The 19500-nt window shown below is 49.1% G+C and overlaps 1 protein-coding gene across 2 annotated transcripts in view; it reads right to left on the bottom strand.

Moving 5' to 3' along the window:
- Positions 1 to 19500, bottom strand: part of CLIC5 (chloride intracellular channel 5) — a 162370-nt gene that overhangs the window by 29941 nt on the left and 112929 nt on the right. For both annotated transcript variants that reach the window (XM_019457315.2, XM_019457316.2), the window contains exons 2-4: positions 18615 to 18724; positions 14752 to 14877; positions 5996 to 6102 (exon numbers count right to left, since the gene is read on the bottom strand). In XM_019457315.2, coding sequence (XP_019312860.2) covers positions 5996 to 6102; positions 14752 to 14877; positions 18615 to 18724 — 343 coding nt within the window. The remainder of the gene's footprint in view (positions 1 to 5995; positions 6103 to 14751; positions 14878 to 18614; positions 18725 to 19500) is intronic.

Below are 19500 nucleotides of genomic sequence, written 5' to 3'. Positions count from 1 at the left end.
CCAGAGAGGCAGCGATGTCCCCGTGGCATGGTGCCGGAGCAGGATGGGGTACGGGAGCCAGGAGAGCCAGAGCTGTGGGTCGGGGCTGCCACCAGGTCACCGGACCTCCACGTGTGGCGGTGGCATCTCAGAGGAGGGTGAAAGCAGTAAGTCCAGGAGGCAACACTTGCAGAGAGAGGTGGAGGACGTGAGCGATGTAGGCCCAAGCGCTGCTGAAGGTGGAGGCCAGGCCACCACTGCACTCTGCCTCTCAGGGAAGCGGCATGGCAATCAGGGTGGGGACAGAGCTGACCGCTGGTCACACCTCACCACCAGGTGGGTCACCAGATGTGCCGAAGACGGGATGGCCAAAGCTGGCGCCTTCCCCTGGTCCTTCTGCTGTAAACCTTCCATACTGAACCAGCTACTTGCCCCTGCTGGATTGAAAATGCACCGTGCAGGGGCTCAGAGCAGGGGCTCCTACAGCCGAATCCAAGCCCAGTGATGCTCTCTCCATCCTGAGATGTCCTTTCTCAGGCCATGAGCGCTCCCTCCCGGTGAGCTCTGGATCCCATTCCCCCATGGTCTCCTCCTGTGCAGATCACCCCCCTCCCCGCCAAAGGAGAAGGGCCCTGCTCCTCTGGCCAGCCTGGACTCTCTCTGGTGGTGTAGGATCGGAGACATGGGCAGCTGCAGGCCAAGGGGATGTATCCAGAGAAGCCGCCCAAGGACTGCTCCAGGCAGCTGTGTGCGACAACGAGGCTTCCCGTGACCCTGTGCACAGCATTTCATACCACGGATCACTCTTAAAGCAAACAAACGGGGGTGCTGAATGGCTCAGTCCGTTAAGCGTCCAGACTCTTGATTTTGACTTAGCTCATGATCTCATGGTTCGTGGGTTTGAGCCTGCCATCGAGCTCTGCGCTAGCAGTGTGGAGCCTGCTTGTGATTCTCCCTCCCTCCCTCTCTCGTTCTCTCTCTCTCTCTGCCCTTCCCCTGCTCACTCTCTCTCTCAAGATAAAAAAATAAACTTCAAAAAAACAAACTTTCCTTCCTCATCTTCAGCATCTTTTCCGTCTTCTACCCTTCCTAGCTTTCTTCTTTACTCCCTGGCTAGACCTTAACCTTCCTCCCTGACTCCTCTCGCGCTGCCCTCCCATAAGTATGGGTGATCCTTCATGTTGTCCCTAGTGCTCCCCTCTTCTCACTCATGGACTTAACTATGTGTAATTGTAATCAAAATAATATAGTTATATATAACCTGAGGTACGTACAATTATTGCGCCCATCCTACAGATGAGAAACCGAGGCACACAGAGTTGATATGATGGGCCCAGTGTCACAAGGCCAGCAAGAAGAGAGGCGAAGCTGGGGTCTGAGCCCAGGCAGCCAATGCCAGAGGCTGCAAGTTGGAACCACCCCACCGTTGCCTGTAGGGTCCTTGGTTCCCCCACGAACTAGGGTGGCAGTGGGGATCCCAAGTGATAAGAAAGTAAGCTCGCGTAGGACCTTACTCCATGGGGGGTCTTGGGCCATTCTGATGAGGAAGTCAGTGCTACCTTTAAGCAGAGTGAAGAACAAGTTTGGGAAGGGAGCATGGAGGGCGTGGAGGTGGAATCAGGTCTCAGCAGACCAAGGGGACCAGGATCGGGTAATCACAGAAGGAGGAGGCTGAGCAGTGATAGACAACCTGACAGAGCACAGGACCAGGGCTTCGGGGTCAAACGTAACAATCCCAAAGGTGTAACAGGTGGAGCCAGCTCACAGACCCTCTTTGACGTGTCCTGCGGAGAGGAGGGAAATGCAACAAGGAAATGGGAAACACTTAAACAAGTGGAAATGAGCTGACACGAGCCGGAGATTTGAAAGTGCTGGTTGCGGGTAGCGGGAGTACGAGCTAAGGCGGCAGCGTCTGATGCCGACATTCGTGTTGGTCTCATTTTGTTCAATTAGCAGCGAGACCCAAAGTGAACATTCAATGAGCATTTACCACGGGTCAGGCACGGTGCTAAAAGGATTTACAGGCACCGACTGATAAAGCAAATGAGTCTGCGTTACAAACCTGGGATATGCTATTAATTGCCTTCTGTGGCAATGAAGACATTGAAAGTATTATTAAGTATATTTCGGGGCGCCTGGGTGGCTCAGTCGGTTAAGTGTCCGACTTCGGCTCAGGTCACCATCTCGCGGTCCATGAGTGCGAGCCCCGCGTCGGGCTCTGGGCTGATGGCTCAGAGCCTGGAGCCTGCTTCGGATTCTGTGTCTCCCTCTCTCTCTGCCCCTCCCCCGTTCATGCTCTGTCTCTCTCTGTCTCAAACATAAATAAACATTTAAAAAAATTTAAAAAAAAAAGTATATTTCACAGATGCAGAAACAGAGGCTCAGAGAGAAGTCTCTCTAGTGAGGTTGTACAGCTAGACGCAGCAGACCTAGAATTCCAACCCCGGCCAGCAATCGCCTGTTTATATGTTTTACAGCCCCTGGTTAGCTCACTGATGGCAATGACTTTGTCTCATCTGTCTTCACAACTCTAGAACCTAGTACAGTGCCTGGCATACAAGAAAAGCTCTTTAAATTTTTTTTTTTTAATGTTTATTTATTTTTGAGTCAGAGCATGAGCGGGGGAGGGTCAGAGAAAGAGGGAGACACAGAATCCGAAGCAGGCTCCAGGCTCTGAGCGGTCAGCCCAGAGCCCGATGCGGGGCTCGAACTCACAGACCGTGAGATCGTGACCTGAGCCGAAGTCGGATGCTCAACCGACGGAGCCACCCAGGGGCCCCAAGAAAAGCTCTTGAAACATTAGCTTTGACTTGTGGCCACTCCATGCAATCTGTTTGTTGAGTGAATAAATGACTGTGTGTACAAACTGGGGGGAATTCTCTTGTGTGCTAGCTGGGGATGGCTCCCCTGGATTGGGTCTGGGTCTCAGTAGCTGGGGACTTTTAATGTTGTGTGAAACAGGGAAATTTTGAATGGCAGTCCCTGTATCCACCGTGGGAGTGGAGAGATGACCCAGCATGCAGACGATGTCACAGTATTGGGTTTTTTCACGCTTTGATGTCCTGAGGGCAGGAAAGGAACAAGCCACGGCCCTTGTATATATGGGGTCTGAGAGGTATTGGGTGGGCCAGAGGGAAGGGAGGGAAGGCTTCTTTCAAGAGAAAAAAAAAGTTGAAAACATGTAAGGGCCAATCTGAAGACAGGACATTGAAGAAATAGATGCAGAGCTGAAGATCCAGAGAGAAAAATGGGAAAGCGGTATAGGAAGGCATGTCGGAGGAAGCCGGGGGTCTCTTGCTGAAGTTGTCACGAGGGGCTGCCTGGCACAGCTGGGACAAAGCAGAGAGGGGTGTGGACCGTCTTCCAGGTTAAGGGGCCGCATGGGGTGGACCATGGTGTTACTCTCTGCCTTGGCTTCTGGCTTGCTAAGCCTCAGAACCTTTGGACCCAGTAGACCGTAACTCGGGAATAAGGGTGGAGGGAAGGAAAAAGAAAGGAAAAGGGCAGGGGTGGGGGTGGCCAAGCTATGGTGACAGGGGAGGAACAAATGCGTGGCATCTAGCTCAAGGCAGGAGAAGAGACCGGCACAAAAGGCCATGAAGGGGATGGGCTCCCTGGGACAGCAGAAATGCCGGAGCCCTGAAATGCACAAATGAGTCAGGGGGAGAAGGAGTCAGGAGGGCAAAACCCGCCCCAGAGAAAAACAGGGTGAAAGAGAAGAAGTGGAAACAATGAAAATTGGAGAGTGTTGAGTTTGTAAGAAATTGATACATGATGTTCAGTGGAAACTGCTGCTTTGGGTTTGGGAATAGAAGAACTGTAAATATGGAGACTATGTAAATACTGTTTGTAACTTGAAAAATCTGGAGGGCTCAGATGAGAGAATCCTCCCGAGGGTGCTTTGACAAGTATGAAGGAAGGTATTTGTGGCTGAGAGGAAAGGGCCCTGGATGTAGAATCTGCAAACCGGAGCTGAGAGCTGGGAGCCAGTCCTGGCCCGGGGGGGACAAGCACTAACCACCGGTCGGCTCATTTGTCTCGGGTCTCCAGCCAGGCAAGCCCGGCCTACCGCCGCACACACGGCCGTGAGGGGCCACATTCGTGCCCTCAACAGAGCACCACAAAGTGGGTGGCTTACCACACCAGAAATCTGTTCACCCACTTTTAGAGACCAGAAGTCCACCATCAAGGTGTCGGCAAGGCCACACTCCCTCACAGGGCTCTGGGGCGGGCTGGGGGAGAGAGTCCTTTCCTGCCTCTTTCAGGCTGTGGTGGTCCAAGGCATCCTTGGCTCCTGGCCACAGCACTCCAATCTCTGCACCACGTTCACAGGAACCACCCCCCTGCTCTCTGTGTGCCCTCTCCCCTTCTTACAAGGACGCCAGTGGTTGGATTTAGGGACCACGCTAAACCCAGGATGATCTCATCTCGAGACCCTTAACTAATGATATCTGCGCAGATCCCATTTCCAAATCGGGCCTCAACCAAGCAAGAGCACGGAGCATGTTTAAAATACCTCCACATCCCTTCTTCTTCCTCTTCTCTCCGTAGGCCACTCTCCTTATGGCGCCTCTTCACGCACCTCTAATGGCTGGCGTGGCCCACAGGATAAAACCCAACCTCCCGGGCTGACGCTTCAGGCTCTGGCCACCCTCCCCAGTCTCTGTCCCTGGCACTTTCCCAGCTCCCCATCACCTCCTCCCTATAGTCACAGCCAACTGACTCCCCCTTAACCTTCATGACCCAGGGGAAACCCCTTCAAAGCAGCTTTCTCAAAGGCCCTGGGGTACATTCCTCCTGCTCGGAACCCCTCTGGCAAGTATTGCTTCCCCTTCCCCATGGCAGCTAATGAGCTCTTCAGACTCCCTTGCCTCTTTTCTTGCTCTTTGGCTTTTTGTGAATTTAAGCCTTTTCTTCTGCACCAGCCAGGTTTTCAAGACAAGAAAGTATCCGTTTCTGGTTTTCCTAGAATCTAGTCTGTGCCTGTTACCACCCAGGTCCTCAGTAACTGTTAACCAAAATATTTACTTTCCACGGCACCAACTCTGTTCCTGCCAAAATGTTCTTCCCTTTCCCTGCATGCATGGCTGCCCCTCCTGGTCACCTTGTCCCCAAAGATGCCTTTCTCCTCTGATCTCCTAAAGCGTCTAGCATTTCCCACCTTGCTTGGGTCCACTGTGTGTTCCTCTGATGGCCACTCATTCACAAAGATTCATGAGGCCCCTGCTCTGTTTGGCTCTGTGCTGGGCTCCAGGCCCCCACCCTTAAGGTGCTCCTTTTCCCCCTTGAAGGCAAGTGAACTTTCTCATCCTTCTTCTTTTTCCTCCCGGGGCCTATCACAGTTCTTCAAGTGTTACCCGCGCTCAATGTGAGTTCTATTCAAATTGCTTCAGCGAATTCTTAAAGGAAAGGCCAAATGAGGGACTTAAAGTGCACTGCGCTTAAATGAGGCGCCCAGACCCCTCTGAGAAGGCCTCATAAGAAAACTCGTCCTGGGCTCTGTAGCCAAGGCCAGATGGAGGATGAACCAGGTCTTGAGATGTGGCTTCCCCAGCACCCTCCGCACTTGCGGTAGGGCAAGGCTCTGCTTGCCGTCCCACCATGGCCTCTGCACAACTCCTTCCTTGAGCAAGCTTTCAGGGACTGGAAGGAAGTTGGAATATGTGGTTCCAGTCAGGGCCTCCTGAGAACACAGGCAGGCAGGGTTATGAATGTGGCACAAATGGACAGTGGTATGGCCGAGGCAGGAACCTTCTGCGCAGGCCATTATGATGTGCAGTAAGGCATGCTCAGAACACAAAGTGCATCCCTCCCTCCAAATTCAGCAGAAAGGGCCACGGGCCGTTCTCTTGCACTAGACAAAGAGAAGGATCTACAGCCCCTTGTCACAGGGGACACGGGTGTGGGCGAACAGCAAGTCGCATGGGTTCCAGGTGCTTCTCTGGCCTAAGTACCTGAGGAGCCCTGGGCAGGGGTCACTACTGCCAGGGGCTCTGGGTGGAAGGGAGCCACTCACCAGCATTGTTTTGCTGCTTTGTGTTTTTGATGTAGGCAGAGAACTTGGAGAAGATGTCGATGCCTGCCGTGTTGGATTCCCGGTGTTTCGCAGCCAGTTTAGGGTACCTGGAAGGGAAGGCATGGTGTTCTAGAATCAGTGAGAACTTGAAGCTCCTTTACCCCAAACGACTAGCAACATCCCTGTTTCTAGTTTGATCTACAGATCTTTTGGGGGATCTTACACCTATCCTATAGGGTGGATGGGCAGAGAAAAGAGAGAAAACAGAGGCCAGTGAGGTTAGGAGAGTTGCCTGGGGGGGGGGGGGGGGGGGGGTAGGACACAGTCTGTGGGCAGAGAGCCAGAAAAACCCTTCAGAGGGCCTGGGTCGTGCCCTCTTCAGAGATGACCAAACAGCGTTTGGACAAACAAAAGGACTCTAATCAAAATTCTAGAGGAGTTTGTCTCTACACCAGGTGGGGTCCTTGAGGTTTCCCAAATCATATTAAAATAACCAGCCACTTCCAGGCTTGTGGTGATAATCCTAACTGTACTGAGCTAATTAATTCCAGGGGCCAGGGGATACTAAACACCTTGCCGCTGAAGCTTGGAAACCATTTCTCAAAAGAAAGGGTACCGTTGGTCCCCTTCTGAAATATCCTTCCCACGCACTTCTTTTTTTTTTTTTAATGTTTATTTATTTGAGAGAGAGCAGTGGGGTTGGGCAGAGAGGGAGGGAGAGAGAGTATCCCAAGCATAGGCTCTGTGCTAAGCGTGCAGCCTGACCAGGGGCTCGAACTCATGAACCATGAGATCACGACCTGAGCCCAACTCAAGAGTCAGACACTTAACCGACTGAGCCCCCCAGGTGTGCCTCCTTCGCACACTTCTTACTTGTGTGAGGGAAAAAGATGTGGAAAGCACCAGCCTCCAACAGCACAAGTGTTTTCAATGGTTTTATTTCCAGGCGTGGAGACAGATTTGCAATGATCCAGCCTCTCACCTTTGTACAGTCTTTCATGTGAAGCCAGAAGAATACACGAGGCAGACCGGAGTTAGGACTGTTTTCTATTGGCTGTAAAACTGGACGAGGTAAGGTTGCTCATGTGGGAATCCACGGCTTTGACCCCCTCAGCACCATCCAAGTGACCAATTCAGACCAATTCTTCAGAAATGTTATTTCACAAACGTTTTATGTGTGCGACCAGGCAGGGGTGGACGGAGATGGGGGACAGATGCATACTTACACAGTTATGTGGACCTTTGTGATCTCTGCATAAATAGCCGGCTACTGCTCGCTGTTTGCTTCATGTTAAAAAGCAAAATACTTTTTAAATTTCTTTTAACATTTTAAGTAATATGAACCAAAAAGTCTCTAAAAATTACTTGTTGCTGTTTTTCCTTTCCTTTCTTCCTTCCTTCCTTCCTTTCCTTCCTCCCTCCTTTTCTTTTTCTCTTTCTCTCTTTCCCCTTCCTTCCTTCCTCCTTCCTCCCTCCCTCTCTTTTTCTTTTTCTTTCTTTCTTTCTTTCTTTCTTTCTTTCTTTCTTTCTTTCTTTCTTTCTCTTTCTTTTCTTTCTTTTTCTTCTTTTCTTTTTCTTTCCCTCTCCCTCTCTCGCTCTCTCTCTCTCTCTCCCCTTCCTTCCTTCCTTCCTTCCTTCCTTCCACTCCTCAAATGGCCCATTAGGTAAGACCGTCCACTCTTGGGCCATGCTAGGCGGCTGTTTAATCTCAGATATTGCTATCAGAAGAGTCCTCAGAAGGTCACTGGGTCCAGCCCTCTGCCATCAGGCAGATACAGAAGGCATTATGGTCCTCATTTTACAGGGAAAGCAACCAGAGACCAGAGAGGTAAAATGGCCATTACAAGGGCCCATGGATAATAAATGGTTGCGGGACCCTGAGAATCCAGCCTGCCCCTGGAGCAGTGTTCCTCATATTCAATCACATCACTTCTCTGATATCAGCAAAAGCTACATTGTATTGAGTGCCTGCTATGTGCCAGGCACTGTTCTAGCCCCTTTATGTGTATTCGTCATTTATCTTTACAAAACTTTTGCTATTATCGGGCTCATTTTCCACATGAGAAAAATGAGGCCTAGAGAAGTTAAGCAATTTGCCTCAGGTCACACGGCTAGGTAGCAAAGCCAGGACTCCAACCCAGGCAGTTTCACTTTGGAAGCCCAGCTCTTCAGGGCCTTGTCCTGTGGCCTCTCACGGACTCTATACTGTTTACCCTTAAAGCCCCAAAGCCCTCCCTCCAGCCTGGCTGAGCACCATGAATGAAATCTCTCTGTTCACCTGCAGAGGGCGCTCTGGACAAGTTCAGCACACATGTCTTCTTGAGTATACCAGGAATTATCAGATTCACCTGCTATAACTGAGGGCACAACACCGTTTCCTGCAAGATGCTAGGTAATCCAAGATACTTAACTTAGGATCAACTTTCCCTATTCTGGCCTTTGCGTGTGGAATCTGGCATGCTCTTAGAATTGATTGCCTTATTGGGTGTTGTATGTAAGCGATGAATCACGGGAATCCACCCCCGAAACCAAGAGCACACCATATACACGGTATGTTGGCCCAAGTGACAATAAATTATATTTAAAAAACATTATTTGGGATCCTGAAAGAAAAAAAAAAGAATTGATTGCCTTTATTATTAATAACTACCAAGGGCTCTTTGTTTTTGCTTGATAAGGTAAAGAGAGAAGGGCCTAGAAAATGCATTTTCAGTGGACTATTTGTTTGGATTTGTTGTTTTACTTTGCTTTATGCCATCATTCGGTCAGACTTGAAACAATGTGACCATTTCTTCACAATCAGCGTGGGCCCAACATGGGTAGATAGAACCAAAGCTAAGACAGATAACAAAGGGCCATGGTGGTAATATTGTCCGGTTTTCTAAGCACTATGATTTACTGAGACTTTACTGCATAGCTTACTGTCCCATTTGAAGTTTGTCTTTGTGAGAAATGTGTATCCAAATATTAATCTCACCGGTTTCGGTAACTAGACTTGAGAAGGCTACTATCCAGGATGTTAAGTACATTCACTGCAGCTCCATATTTATACCATATTTTGCATATGCATATAAGTGGGCTGGCTACAGAATACATTCTGTTTCTCTAAAAGGCTAAGTAAGAAATAGCGTTTCATTCATAGAAGCATCTTTGAAGGTTGTGATGTGGTCTAATGACAATCAGAGATGATGAATTGCTCTAACTCCGGGGTTAGTAAACTACAGCCCATGTGCCAAATTCAGCCCAATATCTGTTTATATATCTCTCATGAGCTAAGGATAGTTTTTAACATTTTTAAATGACTGAAAAAAAATCAAAAGGAGGACAGTATTTTGTGACATGTGAAAATAATATGAAAGATAGTATTTCAGCATTCATAAGCTCTATCAGAACATAGCCATGTCCGTTCATGTTGTCTGTGGCTGTTTCACTCCACAACAGCAGGATTGTGACACAGACTCTATGGCCCCTAAAGCCAAAAAGACTTAGTATCTAGCCTTTTACAGACAAGTTTGCTGATCCCTGCTCTAACTGATGACAATTTCTCTCCATTCTATTTTTAAGAGATCGTATTTCAAATGCATTCATCTCAGACAAGCACTTAAGTTTCATTCTGGGATGTAAAACAGTTGGCTTCTCATAAGAAAAATTTTTTTGTACATATTAGTGGGAAAAATATATATATATATGCTATAAATATATATATATATATATATATATATATATATATATATATGCGCTATGACTAGCTTAGGATCCCAACTAACACCTCACTTCAGAGACGACCATGCCACTGAGCAAAAGGGGCCCATACAATAAAACCAACATGCATGAAGCATCCACCAGGCCCTGTCTGTCCCTGGGGTTGGGGATACACTGGAGAAAGAAAGACAATTCTCCTGCCCTCATGAAGAGGCCTTAGCTGATTCTAGGGTCTCTCCTGGCAGTTGAGTGTTGACCGTCCTTTTTCTAATGAGCTGAAAAGGGGATGGACCTCCTCTCTCCCTTTCTCTTTATTTCTGCTTCCTCACCTCACCAAATCCTCACTTGAGAAACAGGTTAATGCTTCTGATTCTTCTGATCTTTGTGTGCTGGCTTGTCTCTGCTAATTAAGCAAATGATTTTTAGAGGTACACAGGGTCTGGCTTAGTCATTAAAAGACATCCCTTGGGATCTGTGGTTTTGAGACAAAGGTCCTTATGATTGCATCTGGAAAACAGTCACCAAAAAGGGAGACTGGCTTCTCTTTCTAATGCTTCAAGAGGCCATTTAATGAGCTCTTACTCAATGTCAGGCACTAGGCTAAGAAGTATTATCTTCGATGATAGCCCCATGAGATCAACATTACGATCATTAGTTTAGAGATTTGAGAATGAAAGATTAAATATCCACATGCTTCTCTGCATTTCCCAGCTTCTACCTCTCGGGCAGATTGGGGCCATGTGACTGGATTCTGGCCAATAGGATGAGAGGGTAAGTGATGTAACCACTCACGACCATGGCTTTTAAAAACATTTGGTAGGGGGCGCCTGGGTGGCTCAGTCGGTTAAGCGTCCGACTTCCGCTCAGGTCATGATCTTGCGGTCTGTGAGTTCGAGCCCCGCGTCGGGCTCTGTGCTGACCGCTCAGAGCCTGGAGCCTGTTTCCGATTCTGTGTCTCCCTCTCTCTTTCTGACCCTCCCCCGTTCATGCTCCGTCTCTCTCTGTCTCAAAAATAAATAAACGTTAAAAAAAAAAAAACATTTGGTAGGAACCTTCTTACTTCTTCTCTGCTGAAGGAGCCTTGGAGGTCCCGTACTCCAAAGGCTACAATATGGAAGGGGGCCATACTGCCCCTGCCCCCTCGGACTTTGCTGGAGTGAGGAATAAACTGCACTCTGCTCAGCTACGGAGATTTTGTGGCTAATCTGTTACTGCAGTGTGGCACAACCCAGTGGTGTGGATTAGAACGCAAGTCCCTCTGACCCCAAAGCCCATCCTCTCAGCCGCCGTGCCATCCTGTCGTTGGTACTGAGGCTGCTTCTCTACTTCCCAGAGGGTTGAGAAAAAGCACTCTTGTTTTACACTATTGTGAGAGATCCCTCAACACTTCTTAAACTCATGAATTCGGAGTGTTCCCCAATTCTGGCAACGTTCCAAATCCTGTTTACACCCAACGCGTTCTTGCTAGTTGACTGACCACATACTACGCCATGTTCCGTTATCTGTTTCCCCTCTTGACCTCTTAGCACAGCCATCTATGCACTAGGGTTATTTTAAATAATAACCAGCTCAGGTAAAGCGCTTTGAGACCCTCATGGGATCACAGAGCTTCTGCTGAAAGGCATTTTTGAGACTATGTAGTTTCACCCCCTCGTGAGAAAATGGGAGACAGGCTTGCCCAAGGCCATACAAACAAGCCCTATAGACAGGTGGCTAGAGTCTGGTCTCCTGCCTCTCAGTTCTGGATCCTCTGAACCCTGGCCATTCTACAGAGGTGAGAGGTGAGGCCCAGCATGCCTCAACAGCAATCGCCAACGCTAATCCCGGGGCTTCCCTGCTGAGCATTAACTGGGCCAGTCTTTGGGAAGAAATGGAAGTGAGTCTCATTTAGAAACTACTTGAGACTTCCTGAATTCCTTTTGACACCAAATGCTTTGTGGGACCAAATACCAAATATGATTTAAAAAGAAAAATGGTTGGAGTGTTTGCATGCGGTTTTTTCCTTTAAAAAATAAAGCTAAGGGGAAAAAGGCTACCACAATGCCTTGGCTCTCTGGCAGCTTTTACAAACAGTGGTGTGATGAAAAACACATGGCCGAGCGGCATTCAGTGAACAGTTATGGGGGGTTTGCTGCCCCCTAGAGAATCAGAGGGGCAGGCTGCACTTCTCCTGGGGTCTCCCAGATCCAGGCAGCGGGAAGCCAGCAAGGGCTTGCGGCTTGTTGTGGGTAGAATAGCAGGTCTCCCTTTGTGGTGTCGAGGTCCCGGCTAGGTGGCATTTATTGGAAGGTAACTGGGGCATCTGCCCCTGTCTAACCCCTAGAAAGGCATCTAAAGGACACTCCTCGGGGCTCTGGAGGGGTTGATGGTCTCATCGCTACGGCCTCCATCTTGGTGGAGTTCGGGAGACAGGCATTGTAACAGTTTTGAGTTTCCGCTACTTGGGTGTGGTGGGTTGTTGCATCACTGACGCACAAAAGAGCATGGAGGAAGCAGAACTCGGGACAGGTAATGGGGGTGGACAGGGAAGAGAGGAGGCAGCGTGTGCGTCCAACCCCGCTTAGCTCTAGTTGGATCATGGAAATTTTTTAGAAGGATGAAACGATGACGCATCTGATGACGGTCCTCCCGTGGAAGAATGTACACGTGCACTGGAAGAGTGTAACTCCAGGGGTCTTATCGGCCCCGTTGGTCCCACTATGGATGTAGACAGGAGACCCCTGAGTAAGAGAAGCAGCCTGGAGAAAGGCACAGCCGGTTGAGGCGGAGGGACCCTGGCTAAGGTGAGCATAAAGTGCAGGAGGGGCCCTCGGGTCATCCTTTCACACCGAAAGGGAACATCCGAGGGGGTCACAGCACACGACTGAACCAGGAGAGCAAGCCGCACCCCCCCCCCCCCCCGCAGGCCCAGCCCAGGGCTGCATACGTCCACCCACGGGCCTGGCCGAGGACCCGGTTGGACCCGCTGCTCCCCACCGCTTCCATTTCGCGTTCCCCACTGGCCTTGACCAAGTGGTCACTCCTGAGTGTGGGTCTCACTTCCCAAAGAAAATAGCTTCGCCCTGGACATCCCCTCCTGGGTCTCCCATGCAAAGTCTAAACCCTGTCTAGTTATTGCAAACAGCATGTATTGTCTCATGTGGGATTTCAAACCAGCACCAGCGAGGAGATGGGAGGCCCGAGGGAGGGGGGTGGCCCCTGAGCCCTCTCGGGCCCCTTTCAGCAAAGTGGCTGGCTGGTGTCCTGAGAAGGGGGATATGGCTAATTTAATTAATGAGCTCATTCAAAGTCTACACTCAGCTGCTTCCAATGGGCTTGAGGCAGCTTTCCGCTCTCAGTGTGAAAATCAACTGTCCCAACGTGAATGACAAAGAACACCCTTCAGGAGGAATGTAGAAATGTTAAGGCTTATTCAGAGCGTGACTGGGAGTTTTAATTTAACAGTGACTTGTTAGATGCGTGACCTGAAGCAAGTTACTCAACCTCTCTATGCCTCAGTTTCCCCAAATGTAAAATGAGGCGACTGGTGGGGCGCCTGGGTGGTTCAAGTCAGTTAAGGGTCCAACTCTTGATTCCAGCTCAGGTCATGATCTCAGGGTCGTGAGACGAGCCTGCTTGGGATTGTCTCCCTCCCTCTCTCTCTGCCCCTCCCCCACTCATTCACTTGTGCAAAAGCTTTCTGTCTCTGTCTCTCTTTCTCCAAATACACTTAAAAAAATGAGGCAACTGGTAGCATCCATCTCGCAGGGCACACAGTTAGGGCTATACAAGTATTGATAAATAAATACAACTTTAAAATAAATGCAAGATGGTGATTTCCAGTGGTCAAATCCCAGTTATTTTATGTGCTAAGTAAATACTGAGGTCCTTCGTCCCTCTCTGTCCCCAGTTCACTGCCTCTGCCTTAGCTCAGCCACCTGGTCTGTCTTCCATGAGCTGATACCAAGTAGCTCCTCCTCATTGAGTTCTCCACCTCCAGCTTTTCCATCCTCTGCCCTCCTGTCGCCCCAGCCCCGACGTAAGCCTGAAAATGGGCTCTAACCACTTTCGCTTCAAACTTCTCAGTGGCTGTCCTACAGGATGGAGTCTGTGCCTTGCCTATAGAAATCTTCTTCTAGTTAAAACAAAACTGTGTGATTGTTTGAATCCCCGATTACAATGAAGTATAGCCAACAAGTCTAGTTTCCATCAATTTTCAGAATTCACCTTCCTCCCTTTATTCCTCTTTTACAGCTTGTCTACCCAAACCTACAGTCAGCCCTCTGATCTCCTCCTTACCATGTCCCCTGGGGCTCACTTCAGACCAGGGGTCAGTCTAGGGGCACTGGTGGCTTAGCGGGTTAAGCATCTGACTCTTGACTTGCAGCTCAGGTCGTGATCTCATGGTCTGTGAGTTCGAGGCCACGTCGGGCTATGTGCTGACAGCACAGAGCTATACAGCTTACTTGGGATTCTCTCTCTCTCTGCCCCCCTTCCTCACTCTCTCTCTCTCCCTCTCAAAAAAGAAAAAAAAAAAAAAAGATTAAAGAAGAGGAGTCAGTCTTTTTTAATCCTTGGATATGGGCTCCAACCAGACCTTGTCAGGTTTGTGACTCCTATGCATACTTGGGTGTGGTTTTAAGTCACGGGGTTACCGCTCTCCTGGCTTATTCACATTTTGTCAGCCTCCCAGCTCTCGTTCTAAAATGAGGGAGCCTTTGCCCTCGGTTAGGGGTCTTTCAGGCAAAGTGAACTGGAGAGGACTCATTTAGGGGGACGGAGAGGGACACCCTTCAACTGGAGAGGACTCACTTAGGGCGACAGGGGGGACACCCCTCCCGGCGCTCTCCTTAGGAGGCATATCCTGTTCCCAGGGGTATCCACCCTTGGAGTTGGACTTTGTGGAGCGGTTTTGAGATTGGTAGCCCTCTGGGGTTGAAAAGAGGGTCCTAGGCTCTGGATTGATGCGGCTCCGCTGAACATCTGCCTCCTCAAAGCTAACGCCGTGCTTTTTCTAGTTCCAACACGGACCCACCCCGGCCCGTCATCAGCTTCGGAAATAAGCAGCTCATTACTTTTCAGGAGTCAAGGTCTCCTCCAGGAATTCCTCAATCTTATTGACGTCCGTCTTCACGTCCCCGTTGAAAGTCAGGAAGGGCGGATGCGTGCCAGGGGCCAGGTTGTGCAGGTCGGCTGGCTTTCTGCAGAGAGATCGAGATTCAGGAGGTGGCTTACATCAGGGCGCCTCACCTTCGGGGCAACCTGCGACTTGTCAATGACACTCCCTGGGCCGTCCAGCCTTTCTGTGGGCAGAACAGACGTGTGGTGGGGGGTGTAGGGCAAGGGAGGGTGGAGACAGCTCTGAAGGGATGTGGTGTGACCGCGAGTCTGTCCGGTGGAAGTCACGAGAGTAAGTCAAGATGAAGGAACTGAGTCCTACCGAAAAATCAGAAAGGAATGGCAGGTGGCTGTCTAAATGAGCGCCAAGATGTTAACACCCAGGGCAGAGGCTGGGCTTTGCTTTCAAAAGTTCCTTCACCACTCAGCTTAACAAAAATGCACTGTACAGAATCCCAAGCTTTAGCATTTTAAAAATTAATGGATCCAATCACACTTTTATGCTAAGAAAGATCTTCTGCACCGTTAAGGGTATGGGCCACAGGAGAGAAAGTGGCCTTGGGCTGGCCTGGGGGCCCTGATGGTGCCAAGGGCGTGTTTCCATGCTTCCACCAGCTGGCGGAAATGCAAGTGAGGGAGGAGGACCGGTCGATGCAGGGGTGGTGGGTGGGGTGGGCATGAGACAAGGAAACAGTAAGGGAGGGAAGGGACAACAAAAGACACTTCCCTGCGCAGGGCTGAACATCCGAGTCACCCCAAATGCTCCCGCAGAGCACACAACACTTGTGGGAGTCGGGAGTGGAAAACACGAGAGGGAAGAACAGAAGAAAAGTACACAAGGGTGAAGAGGAGTCTGTAATGAAACAAATTCCTGGCGGGCGTAATCAGTTTGGGAGGGGACGGGAAGAATTTCAATTAGGGTGCTACTCCCGTATCATTGCCCAAACACACATCCTCTCCAGCTGCATTGTGTGACACTTGGAACTCCTTAAGGCGGCTGCGACCAGAAGTATTTTTAAAATCCCATCTACTTGGTCCCTTTGTTTACTGGGTGCGTGTCCCTCATCTGGACAATGAGAGGACATTCTTTACCTGCTCCTCCTGTTCTCCAGAGCTGACACAGGCAGAAAATGCTTGGGTTCCTCAGTTGGGAGGGGAAATCTATACCCATTGTATTTGTCAGCCACTACCTCTCGTGGCTTAAGGATACAGAAACTGGGGAGCCTGGGTGGCTCAGGGGGTTGAGCGTCCAACCTTGGCTCGGGTCATGATCTTGCAGTTTGTGAGCTCGAGCCCCGCGTCAGACTCTGTGCTGACAGCTTGGAGCCTGGAGCCTGCTTCGGATTCTGTGTCTCCCTCTCTCTCTGCCCCTCCCCTGCTCATGCTCTGTCTCTGTCTCTGTCTCTCTCTCTCAAAAGTAAATAAACATTAAAAAAAATTTTTAAAAGATACAGAAATTATTTTTTTTCCTGTGACTCGAGAGAACGATGGCCCCTGGAGTCTGGCATCGCTGAGGAGTGCTGCCTATAGCTGTCAGTGTTCAGGTGGACTTGGCCAGTGACCTGCTGGTCAGTTACGGTCCTCTGTCTTTGTTGACCCTCTTCAGCATTTATGGATGACACTCGACATTAGCATTTAATTCCATGTCACCAAGTCTAATTTATGGCCTATTTAATATAGATCAGCCCTCTTTTTCTGACTGCATCATCAGTTCCACAAGGGAAGGAATGATGCTAAGAACAGTCTGTGGGGGTCGCTCCTGATACGAGCCAGGCACAATAGTGGATGTAAATGCTTTCCATGGCTTGCCTCACTACATCCTCAGTTACCCTATACAAGGCAGTGCTCTTATCCCTATTGTACAGATGAGGAAACGGAAGCTCAGAGAAATGAAGGGCCTTGTTCAAGGTCACTCAGCCGATAACTGGTGGTGCCAGGACAAGAAAGTAATATTCACCGTATCATACGTTTAAAAGGTCCTTAACTCTTTGCTATATATATGTTTTCTTTCTTTGTCTCTTGTTTCTTTCCTTTTTTTTTTTTTTTTTTTTTTTTTTGCAGTAAGAAAGTTTCCGTATCTTTTGGACTGGAGTTCTGATATTGCCTGGCCTACCTCAGTGGGTGTTGGCAGGGTCAGATAACAGATATGAGACAGCAATATAAGCATCTGAGGAATGCTTGAGGTGGCTTCCTTTCCCATTCTGATCCCCAGCCAAACCTGCAAGGGCACTTTTGCAGATGATAATCCGGGGGAGGGGAGCTGAACACCAGTCTGTCCATTCAGGAAGGCGGGAGAGCCTCCAGAAGGCCGAGGAAACATCCTAGCCAGGGGCTGGAGGCCAGAGGGGACGGGGCAAAAGGCAGTCCAACCTGACAGAGATGGAGAGGCCACCGAGAGAAGCATCGGGAAACAACGTTGGGAAGGGCCGAAGATTAGACAGAGAGCTGCAGCTACATTTATTCTGCAGATGATGGGAAGGATCAGAAGGTTTTCTGAGTGGGGGAGCCCCATGATTAAAGAACTATTTGGGGAAGAATAAGATTTGGATAATATAAAGGATGGATCAGAAAAAAAGAGAACCCAGAAGGGAGAAGTCCAGTTGGAAGAACAAAGAAACAGTCGGGCTGGCAGTGGTGGGACCTGAACCACTGCTTTGGGCTTTGGGAGCAGATGAGAAGGCCCTAAGGTGAACAACAGCACAGAGGGACAATGCCCTGCCTTTGGCAACTGATTGACAATGGAGGTGGCAAAAGAAGGGAGCTGGAAACTCTCCAGTGCTTAGACAACGGAAGAACCCAGGAATTCAGGAGGGGAGCCCAACTCAAAGGAGGAATGACAGATAACAATTTTTGACACATAGATTTTATTTATTTACTTATCTTTTAATGTTCGTTTATTTTTGAGAGAAAGAGAGAGTGCTTGAGCAGGGGAGGGCCTGAGACAGAGAGAGAGAGAGAGAGAGAGGGAAAATATGAAGCAGGCTCCACGCTGTCAGCACACAGCCTGACATGGGGCTCGATCTCACAAACCTGAGCCGAAGTTGGATGCTCAAGCGACTAAGCCGCCCAGGCGCCCCTCAGTTTTAAAGTGATAATAGAAAGTGCAAATGGAAATATCTCTAGATATTTCTAGATGGCAGGGTTCTGGGTATAGAATAATTTACACAAAGGCAACATGGAGAATATGCTAAACTGGCCAGGGAAGAAGGCAGAGGTGGATGATAAACGCTCAGAGAGTGAGCCTTGAGCTCACTGATAGGACAGGCGGAAGACAGGAAACAGGATGTAAGACTGAAATGCGTGTGGCTCCAGATAGTGAATGATGCCTGGTATTTTTAACAACCATTAAAACTGCACGAGTGACTCTCCGTCCCACCCTGTGGTCCAGAAGGCTCACACTAAGGAATTCTAAAACTGGGGACAAAGCAGAGGAAATGGTCAGATCCCAACACCCCCTGGAAATTCAGCCTCTTACACCTGAAGTCCCGCTAGGGTCCCCCAGGATGGGGCACTAACACTGCTGGAATGGTTGACTCCTGGATTTTTAGATATGCGTGTCCATCTCTGTGCCGCTCACAGCTGCACATCCAATATCCATTCCTTCCTTCTTGCTACTCAAATCTTGTTAATTTGGGCAGAGAAATGTTCAGTCCCGGGTGTCTCTCCTGTAAGTGGGGGAGGGTCCTGAGACACGGTCTGGCCAATGAGGTGTGAGCAGGAGGCTGCTGGGAGCCATGGGCAAGCTTTGCGCCCCCCCCCTCAGAGAAAGATCTCTGGTCCTGCAGCCAAAGGTACCCCTCATTAATACAGCATTTTTTACCTTTTCAGATCTACGGTGGTGACGTTGAACACAACGCCTTTCAGCCACAGGATCATAAACAGACGCTGAGAGAAGGGACAGTTGCCAATGCTTTCCCCATCGATTCCAGCCTAGAAAGAAGAGAACCAGAGTCTTGAATCGGCATGTACATGTTAGCAAGAAGGAATATACAGAGAATTTACTAAAGCCATGACCAGTCTAACGTCAAAGGGCAGTTGCCCTATCTTACTGTTGTCTTCCTAATATCTTTGCAGGGCAATGCCTGGCACACGGTAAGGACTCAATCAATACAGACTGAACTGAATTTCAGCTCCCAGTATGGCAAGTATGTACTCATAAATTTCTGAAACCATAGAACCATCTCAGGGTAAAGGGAGACCTTCAACATCACATAGTCTAATATAAATGATGTTAGACCACCAACTTCTGTCCCCCCAAGTCATCATCTAGTTTATGTTTGAATATCTCCACTCACCAACAATTTATATCGCTCAAAGGAGTCCATTCTGAGGGTACTTCTAACAATTAGAAATACTTTTCCTTGGCTATACCGAACCCAACTATGTTCCTCCCTGGTTTACTCTGTTCTATCCTTTGGTCGTTGCTCCATGGTATGTCATGAGTACAAATACCTCAGACTTTAACCCATCTCTTTATATCCAGACAGCAGACTCAAGATTTTAATCAATAACACCCTTAGTACTGGTTCTTTACCTCAGTGTCAAGAAGCCATTTGCTTGTTAAACTATTCTTTTACTCAATAACTGTATATTGGCTCTCAATTATGTGCAAGGCACTGGAGAAAATTACACAGGAGATTAAAAAATGCATGTGGTCAAGGAGCTTATGGCCTTCTGTGGAGTTGGCTGGTGGATGAGGCAGGAAC

The sequence above is a fragment of the Panthera pardus genome, unplaced genomic scaffold, assembly GCF_024362965.1.
Source record: "Panthera pardus isolate Hobbes unplaced genomic scaffold, ASM2436296v1 HiC_scaffold_17, whole genome shotgun sequence".
NCBI classification, from domain to species: Eukaryota; Metazoa; Chordata; class Mammalia; order Carnivora; family Felidae; genus Panthera; species Panthera pardus.
The sequence above is the reverse complement of the archived record's forward strand: the minus strand, read 5'-3'. Positions and strand labels throughout refer to the sequence as shown.